Raw genomic sequence first — 9,970 nt, forward strand, 5'->3', positions numbered from 1 at the left:
ATGAATATCTTGGATGTCATCAACCCCGCATCAACCAAACATTTACAATGTGAAACAATGCGATGTTCGAATATTACGCCTGGATGCTTAGCAACGGACAACCAATAGCATGCAGCGTGCCTCATATTTGTGTTCTTTGGACAATCACGGGAACACCAAACATTGTATATAAACAGTCACTTCAGCGATTGAGGGGGAAACTGTCAAATGCCGATGGAAAACGCATAATTTGGAGTGAAGAAGAGTTTTATTCTTACCTTTGTTGTCTGAAAAGTTCATTCAGAAAAAACGTAGTCTGCAACAAATATTATGAGGATCCATCCAATCCATGTCACTGCTCCACAAATATGCAAAAAAGGATGTTAACCCAGGGTTTAGGTATGTATAGTTTGAAACGTCAGCTTATGCATACCCAGGATTAATGGAATAAAAATGAAAAATGTTGCCTTGGTAATAAAATAAGTCGTGTTTGTTTATTTTAATAATTATTTTTTTAGTTTTAGTTAACGATAATAACCCTGCTTGGAAGCGCTTAACATTAATGAAACATTGATTGTGTTTTCCCTCAGGTACTCTACAGATCCGCTATAACCTGGGGGGATTGAGGGAGCCGTTCTCGATCAGCCTGAATCATCGTAACATGGCTAACGGTCAGCCTCATAACGTTAACATCAGCCGGCAGGACAGGCTCATTCAACTGCAGGTACTGTATCGCTCTCAGGAGAGACACTAGATAAAGATCAATCTGCTGTGTTATTAGATAATAATCACTGTTACAATTCACTGGATTAATGAGTCTTAATATGTGTTGAAGGTGGATCATTATCCCACAGTAGACTACACTCTTCCCGAAGCCTCAGATACAGAATTTAACCTTGTGAAGACAATTTTCCTAGGAAAAGTTTTCGGTAAGCATTATTTTCATAGAGTTATTTTGTGGTTTTCAAGTGTGAATTTGGAATGTGTGCGTAAGAGTGACTTGTTCTGACTCTGTGAATTGATGAACGAGGCTTTAAAAACTCAAGCAGTATTCAATATCGTTACAAAGCTGGGAAGAGCCAGGATATTATTTAATATAACTCCGATTGTGTTTGGCTAAAAGTAGAAAGTCATACACCTAGATTGGCTTGAGGGTGAGTAAATTGTGGGATCATTTTCATTTTTGGGTGAACTATTCGTTTAAAATGCTTTTTTTGCGAGCATGAATTGTCTCTTTTGAAGAAAATAAGTTTTAATTGAACCGGCCTCAACCCAATGTGAAATTTGAAGTGCAACTCTGCAACTCAAACTAATTCAGCAAAGATTCTGGTATTATGGGAAACAAAGTCTTCAACACTGGTCCATAAAATGAAATTAAATATATTAAACATGATTAAATACAGTGATATACTCTAGAAATGGCATTTTAAAGAGATCTACTTTTTCTGTCTATATGGGCTCTATGCACGGGGGTATTTCCGGTGAAGGTCTAAGGATGCTGGATTACTTCCGCCGATCGTAGAGTCCAATGCTATACCGAGAATTTATATTGGTTTTTATACTCTATTGGTATACTAAAGAAACGTTAGTCACAAAAACAGACAAAACAGACACCCCTCATTTTGTTTATGCTTCTTTGTTTATTATATTACATAAACATAACTATATATAAAATTACATCTAAACGTATTAAAGTTTCGTTTCAAAGACGAGAGGACAGTAAATTTTGAAGACTCTGCCATAATCCCGTTTTCCTCGGTTTTCCTCCGCTTTAAATCTCCCCAACCGGAAACTGAAGAGCATCCTTGCGTCAAATGCGGAACTTATGCGTGCATATAGCCTATTGACAAATTCATTCTTTCATTAATATTTTTGATTAGGAAGTTGATTTCAAAATAACGTGGCTGAAGTCTCATAGCGTAAATCAATGTCATAACCCACAGAGTCTATGAATGCATGTCTTTTCCTGCTTTTCCTTTGACTGGACTCTGTCTGTGAGTCCTGACATCATCTTGTGAAGCTCCGGGTTTTGCTCTTGGTCTAAATCCAGTCTCCGGGTTTTCCTGCAGACTTTGTTTAACAGAAATGAGCTAGAAGTCTCTGAGCTGCATTACACAGAGAGAGAGAGAGCAGCTGAGTGTGATGGGTCTACATCTACAGCTCAGGAATATTGTTTAAACGCTATTTGACGCTTTCAGATTAAACAGAAGGAAATCTAGAATTTGCTAGTCGAGTTTACGCATAGGCAGATTGAGAAAGAGACGAGCAGAAAGAAGAAATCAGGCGTTTAGTTTAAAGTCGCAAGACCTGCTGCATGCTGGGAACAAGACATACGCAGTTCAACATCTATAATCTGTGATCGGAAACAGGTACCATGCGGATAAGATGCGTTATATTTGAGATATTAGCTTCTTTTTTTTTTTTATGTATCTGCATTTTAATAACATTGTGTTTTCCCTGCATTGAGATGAAGACTCGATGAAGGTGGGTAGCTGGATGTTGGTTTGTGATGTGTAGTAATACAGTATATTGGAAGAAAAGCTGAGGATAATAAAGGACAGAACAGCTTTTCTCCAGAGGTGTAAAAGTCCAGGTTCAGAAAGTAAAAATCCTCCTCAGTATTTTGTTCCAATCACCTGGATTTGCTAATTAGCACAGTTTTTCAGCCAGGAGATAGAACTATTTATTGAAAGAACTATTTATTAAGAATTATTGAAATCAGTTCATGGGTGGACTAAACATATGGCAGGACTTTTACTTTCTGACCCCTGGACTGTACACCTCTGCTTTTCTCTCTTCATATATATATATATAAAAATGCAGCAACTTGATCACATTCATGTAAATGTTGAAAAAACATATTTTTGGTTTCTGTTGGTGTCATGTATTGTTTCAGTCTGGTCTAGTTTTGTAGAAAAAAGGTGGTTACACTTTATTTTAAGGTGTCCATGTTACAGTGTAATTATACATTAAATACTGAGTAATAATAATTAACTACATCTATAGGGTTAGGGTAGGATTATGGTTTGGTTGAGGGTTAGTTGCATGTAATTATGCATAATTTACTATTATTACTATAGTAAGTACATGTAACGTGTAAAAAGGACACTGTAAAATAAAGTGTTACAAAAAAAGCAATAAGCCATGATATACTGCATTAGTTATTTTATAATGATTTAATGGGACTTCAGACAATCCACCTTTTCTTATATTGTTAACCCTGTATTGCTTTTATAAAATATTGACAGCAGAAATTTGATTACTGGTGCAATCTAACATAATGTTCGGACAATCCTGCTCAAACATCAGTATTTTTATTTATTTATTAAAGAAATTGATACTTTTATTCAGCAAGGATGCAATAGATTGATCAGAAGTGACAGTATAGATATTTATATTGTTACAAAAGCTTTCTATTTCAAAGAAATGTGGTTCTTTTGACCTTTCTATTCATCTATTCAAAAAACTTCAGTTGCTCATCCAATCAGATTTTAGAGCCTTCATTTTATAACGTGTTTTTGACACCCATCCTATAACCTTTATTATTGCTTTACCACTCACACAGAAATGTTTTATCCAGCTGCTGTTGGCTTTGTCTTTCAGAAACGGGTCAGATTGATCCGGTGTTGATAGAGCGATATAACACCCCAGGATTCGTGGGCTGTCTCTCCAGAGTGCAGTTTAACCGCATCGCCCCGCTGAAGGCCGCCCTGAGGACCGTCCTGCCCTCCACAGCCTCCATACAGGGAGTCCTGGTGGAGTCCAACTGCGGGGCGTCTCCTCTCACAGTGCCGCCCATGTCGTCAGCCTTTGACCCCTGGCACCCAGATTCAGGTAACCAAATGACGATTAAAAAAAAAAACTACGTATTTTGCTCCTACATCTTTTTAACATTACAATGAAACACTGTATTGGCAGGGGAGTTATTGAGGAAAGAAGTTCCACATCATGTTTTACTCTTGAGGAGGAAAAGAATTTCTATAGAATTCTGTAGAATGTATCTGTTATGGAGAGATCTTTCTTGGCTGCCTCGAAGAAATCAGATTTTTAGTTAAAGAAATCTGTGATCTTTTCCCTGTGGAGAGGATTACTGCAGTAATGTGTGTGTGTTTGTGTGTGTGTGTGTGTGTGTGTGTGTGTGTTCATGTTTATATTACATTGTGGGGACCAAATGACCCCACATGTATAGTAAAACCTGAAATCACCTACATTGTGGAGACCAGCCAGCGGTCCCCATGAGGAAAACAGCGTATAAATCATACTAAGTAATGTTTTTTGAAAATGTAAAAATGCAGAAAGTTGTGTGTGATGGGTAGGTTTAGGGATAGGGGCAGTGTAAGGGGACAGAATATACAGTTTGTACAGTATAAAAACCATTACGCCTATGGAGAGTCCCCACAAAGATGTGTGCGCCTGTTTGTGTGTGTGTGTGTGTGTGTGTGTGTGCGCGCGTTTTGGCCTGCATTGAATTTGTTGCCAGTCATACTAAAACCTGAAATCACTCACACCGTGTCTTATGTTGACAAGCATCGTAAGGTTTGTGTGATTTTTCTTTTTATGTGTAAGGTTAGGGAACAGGAAATATCATTAGCTCAGTATAAAAACAATAAAGATGATGGAAAGTGCCCATCATGATAGAAAAACAAATCTGTTTGTTTGCCTGAGGATGTGTGTGGATGCATGAAATTGAGTATGAAAAAAAGCATTTAGTGTTTTGTATTTTTCATCTTGAGTTCATAGTTCTGATATTTTGTATAATCTGTGTTACATCCCAAATGTATTAGCTATAGTTAGTTCTTAGGTATATTATTAGTTTTTTAGTTTTTATTATTAGTACCCCTAGTTATAATTAAAGAAATAATCAAATAAATCATTATAATAAATTATTATTATTATTATTACATTAAAATAATATATACTAAACATAATTTAATTTAATCAGTTTATAACTGTAATTGATTAAATATATATAAATAACATACTATTAAAAATAAATAATAAATATTAGTAAAATGGTTATAATTTAATGATTTAAGTATAAGATAACTACATGTTTTTTTAATCCTAATTTCATTTTAATTATGCAGATATTTTGTATTAAATTTGCACTATTTTATTTGATTTATTTACCATGTTATACCTTATTATGCACAGCTAAACCTCAAATGCATGGCAATATGAATTCACAGTTTGTGTTTTTTAATTGAGATTGCAATGGTGAGAGAGGTGAGGAGCAATCTTGTATTTTTAAAGTAATAATTACTTTTAGATGGAGCATTTTTGTGTGTGTGTGTGTGTGTGTGTGTATGCTTGCACTCGTGACATTGAGTATAGCTTGAGCTTTCATGGATATTTATGGAACATGTCGTTTTGAGCCTGTGGAGACGGCAGATGAAAAGAGCAGACGGTTCGTCTCAGATCCGCTCCCCTGCCAACACCCGGGAGAAAACACTCAAAGATTCACTCATCTGCCCACCAGATTAACACACTGACCGTCTGTACTTCATGCATGCCAACTAATTATTTGAAGGGGATTGTAAATGTTTAAGTCAGAAAACTGTGCTTTTCACAAAAGATTTTCTCTTTCCTTCAAGCCGGTGCGCAGTCTCCATTCAACGAGGAGCAAGTTAGCCGTGATGGTCTCAACAGAGACTCTGCAATAATTGGAGGTAAAATACACTGTTGTAGTATTATACTGTCACACGCTTTTAATATGCTTACATTTAAGTGTGCACAACATTAACAGAGCACTTGCGATGTGTGTTATCAGTATCAGCACTAACCCAGCTAACAGGAATGTTCTTTCAAAGTTATGAACACACATTCTTCCATGAATGTTTGTTCAACGTTATCTGGTCTTTAATAATGTTCAAAAACATGACTGTTTTTTTAAATGTTTTAGTTGGATGTTCCTCTAACATTTTTAAATGTTTAGAATGTTCAGAGAACTTTCAAAAGTATCAATCACAGAATGTTTGCAAAATGGAATGTCCCTTAGGCCGTGTGTCCACCAAAGCGTTTTTACTCGCGCCTGGCGTACGTTTTCAATTGTTTTCAATGGGAGCGCCGCGTTTTTAGAACGCCATGAGCGCAACGAGGCGCTGGACGTTTTTTTCACGCTGAAGCGCTGAGAGCTTGGCGTTTTTACTGGTTGCCGAGAGTTGAAAAATTTTCAACTTTGGATGAAACGCAGCGCTCATCACTGTCACTTTTACCCAGCCGTCCAATCACAGTGGAGGAGGGGCGGGACTAAGGCCGTGTGTCCACCAAAGCGTTTTTACTCGCGCCTGGTGTACGTTTTCAATTGTTTTCAATGGGAGCGCTGCGTTTTTTAAACGCCATGAGCGCAACGAGTCGCTGAGCGTGTATTTAACGCTCAAGCGCTGAGCGTTCTGCGTTTTTTACACGCTGAAGCGCTGAGCGCCCGACGTTTTTACTGGTCGCCGAGAGTTGAAAAATGTTCAACTTTTGGATAAAACGCAGCGCTCATCACAGTCACTTTTACCCAGCCGTCCAATCACAGTGGAGGAGGGGCGGGACTAATACCACACCGACCAACTGTCACAACATTCTTTCTGTACAACAACATCAACCAGCAGAGCTAACCGAACAAAATGGTTGAAAAATTCATTTTCAGTATGAAACAAATTATCTGCGAAATCAGTTTTTCATCCATTTTGTTCGGTTAGCTCTGCTGGTTGATGTCGTTGTACAGAAAGAATGTTGTGACAGTTGGTCGGTGTGGTGTTAGTCCCGCCCCTCCTCCACTGTGATTGGACGGCTGGGTAAAAAGTGACGGTGATGAGCGCTGCGTTTTATCCAAAGTTGAACATTTTTCAACTCTCGGCGACCAGTAAAAAACGCGGGGCGCTCGACGCCTTAGCGTGAAAAAAACGCTCAGCGCCTCGTTACGCTCATGGCGTTTAAAAACGCGGCGCTCCCATTGAAAACAATTGAAAACACACGCCAGGCGCGTGGAAAAACGCTTTGGTGGACACACGGCCTTATAGAGTATTTAAAAAACTGGACATTGTGAACGTTCAGAGAACATTCAATAATAATGTTTTCATAACTTAATACAAACATTTGCAAAACATTCTTAGAACATATTTGTGTTAGTGAGAAACCTCTCTGTAAAATCCGTCTATTGTTAATCTCATGAGACAACAATATCACGACAAACCGTTGAAAGACGTTGGGCCAGATTTACTAACAGCTCGCGCCAGCGCAAACCCTCTGTTAGCATTAAAAAACTACTGTCAGGATTCACTAAAGACACGGAGTGAAGAATTAGCACTGAAAAGATGTGGACGGGGTTATTTTTGCGGCTGACCTTATTGCATATGCATTTGGAGGAGTTTCCCTTTCAGACGCAACATTTATGGGAGGAGAATATTTAAATGAATCATGCAAGGTGATTTACTAAGGTTTGCGCTAGTCAATTTACTGGTATTTGCGCCATTATTTAACGGTCAAAAAAGCACGTCTATAACCAGATGCTAATTGGTAGATTGCGTTGGTCATTATAGAAATGATCCGGGTGCGTCTGTGTTCTTTAATTTGCGAGTCGTCAGTAGATCACACGCAAAACTTTACACTCCCATCGGCACTTTTTTGGGATTGCGCTCTCACGCTAATTTGCCCTGTTTAGTAAATCCGGCCCTTATTTTGTAAGACGGTCCCAGATAAACAAGAGTAGAGTTCTTTTTAGAGTTTTAGAGAATAGTATATACAAAATGTAATATTTTTTATAAGTTGGATATTATAAAATGTTTGTATTTATTGTATTGTTTGTTGAATAGTAATAGCCTGTGAAGATGATACAACCCATCAACCAACTTATGTGCATTATCCAAGTGTATGTGACTTCATGTGCTTACTTGTGTAGATTATATTTCATAGGCGTTGACATCTTATCATTGGTGGTGAATATTTCTAAATTGATTTTAACGGCGATTTATCACAACAATCGTGGTTTTAATATCATTCTGTCTCTCGTAGGCATCATCGCAGTGGTGATTTTCACCATCCTCTGCACGCTGGTGTTTCTGGTGCGTCACATGTTCCGTCACAAGGGCTCCTACCACACAAACGAGGCCAAGGGGGCGGAGTCTGCCGACTGCGCTGATGCTGCCATCATCGTCAATGACCCCGCCTTCACAGAGACCATCGACGAGAGCAAGAAGGAGTGGTTTATTTAGCCTCGTTCTCTGACATGGATACCCTGAGGGATACCTTTTTTCAGTAGCCGACGTGAAATGGACACTTGGCAAGTCTTTGCACTGACTGGCATGTCTGTTCTGTAATTATTTTGTATGTGAGCAAGTACAGCACAAGGACTTCTGTAAGATCAAATTCATCCCATGCACACATTAAAAAACAACAACACCTGCTGCATTTTTATCATTGCAATACTGGTCTGTTAACAAATGCATTTGATGTGTGTTCAGCAAACACGAACGCACCAAATCCTCCAATAGCACAAAACGGAATGTGTACAGAATGCACAATTATGTTTCCGATAATGACATTTGATTGTATTTAACATTTTGTTTGTCAGCATCTTCAGGACAATAATATATTGTAGCATGGTCATCAGCCAATGGCATTTCTGAATCATTCATCAATGTTAATGCAGCACTTTTGTATCTCATTGTAAATGTTCTTTATAGTTATCAGAATTCAGTGTTATTTATCTGTTTCTCCATAAGTGCTTGTTCAACCTCTGGAAAACATGATAGGCAGTTTAGAGGGTTTTTATAAGGAGAATGCTCTTTAAAACATGAAAGCTCTAGATAGAGGTTTTAGTTCAGATGTGTTTAGTAGTAAAAGATTATGAATGGTTCATTTGCTCCAATGTCTTTTAATGTGCCTCAAAGGTTCATGGTTTCTTCTGGCCAAGCATGGATTTTGAGACAGATTGGATGGCACTTACATGTTAATATAGAAGAAAGATTACTTTTTGTGTGTGTGTTTGCAGTTTAATGCACTGCTTATTTGAAATCAGCCGCAGCAGCACACATTTATGTACAAACCATTTTTAATATCGTCTTTGTTGTGCTTGGTTAAGTCATTTTTATTTCTTAACTCTGGCAATGAAGCATTTCTGTATTGCTGGCAATTTATTAACATGGTGTCATAAGAGTTTGCCCTCTCTGCTCATGTGAATCCACTAACAAGAGTATTATTCAACCATCAGATAGATTACAAAACCTGGTTTGTAATAAAGCACTAAAATAATGTTGCTTTCTGTACGTTTTGAGTTGTTTCGTTAATGAATGTGTTTGAAATGGTCTACATGCATTACCACATTGTTTGGTCTTTTAAATGAACACAATTGCATATTTATTAAGGTTTGTCTGTGGTGTCACGTCAGAATTACATTGCTATTTTATTATAACGTAATGCAATCATTTGTTCTGTTTTTTTTTTATGCTCATAAGATGATGCTCTTGAGATGTCGAGGGTTGTAAAGAAACTGACTCTCCAATAATGAACACATTGCAAATCTCAATAAACTACTGGACTGTTTTTGCAACAAAAAAAATACATGATTTTTTTATACAGTACAATACAGTTTATTATATAGTCCTTTCATTGGGAATTTATTGTCTTGTTAATGATTATTATCATTATAGTCCATGTTAATCTGAAAAGGGACAAATACTTAACTTTTTATAATTGTATTTCTTTCCATCTAAAGTCTGCTTATAATGTTAGTCAAGATCTCTTGCACCAAATTGCTTTGTTTCAGTAAATGGTCTACTGTAGAAAAAGAAAAAGTTGCTGCCTTACATTTTTAAGTACAATCAACTTGGATGTACAAGTCATTTCAACTTAAATTACATTAAACTGACTTTTTAACTGATTGTTGAATCGTGTATAACTTTGCTTAACTTATTTTGATGCTTTAAAGCAACGTCAAAACATATGTTGTCATAACTTATTGATCATATAATTGTACAGTGTCGGTGGAAGTTTTGATTTCACA

At 37.2% G+C, this 9,970-nt stretch overlaps 1 protein-coding gene across 1 annotated transcript in view; it reads left to right on the plus strand.

Annotated features, from left to right (window-relative positions):
- cntnap2b (contactin associated protein 2b) overlaps positions 1 to 9,745 on the plus strand; it is a 52,719-nt gene extending 42,974 nt beyond the window's left edge. Inside the window, exons 21-25 of the mRNA XM_056253428.1 lie at positions 570 to 703; positions 815 to 908; positions 3,583 to 3,813; positions 5,574 to 5,648; positions 7,981 to 9,745. Coding sequence (XP_056109403.1) covers positions 570 to 703; positions 815 to 908; positions 3,583 to 3,813; positions 5,574 to 5,648; positions 7,981 to 8,180 — 734 coding nt within the window. The 3' untranslated portion in view covers positions 8,181 to 9,745. The remainder of the gene's footprint in view (positions 1 to 569; positions 704 to 814; positions 909 to 3,582; positions 3,814 to 5,573; positions 5,649 to 7,980) is intronic.
- Positions 9,746 to 9,970: the final 225 nt, after the last annotated feature.

The sequence above is a fragment of the Rhinichthys klamathensis genome, unplaced genomic scaffold, assembly GCF_029890125.1.
Source record: "Rhinichthys klamathensis goyatoka isolate OS25496 unplaced genomic scaffold, OSU_Roscu_1.1 h1tg000105l_1, whole genome shotgun sequence".
Taxonomy (NCBI): Eukaryota; Metazoa; Chordata; class Actinopteri; order Cypriniformes; family Leuciscidae; genus Rhinichthys; species Rhinichthys klamathensis.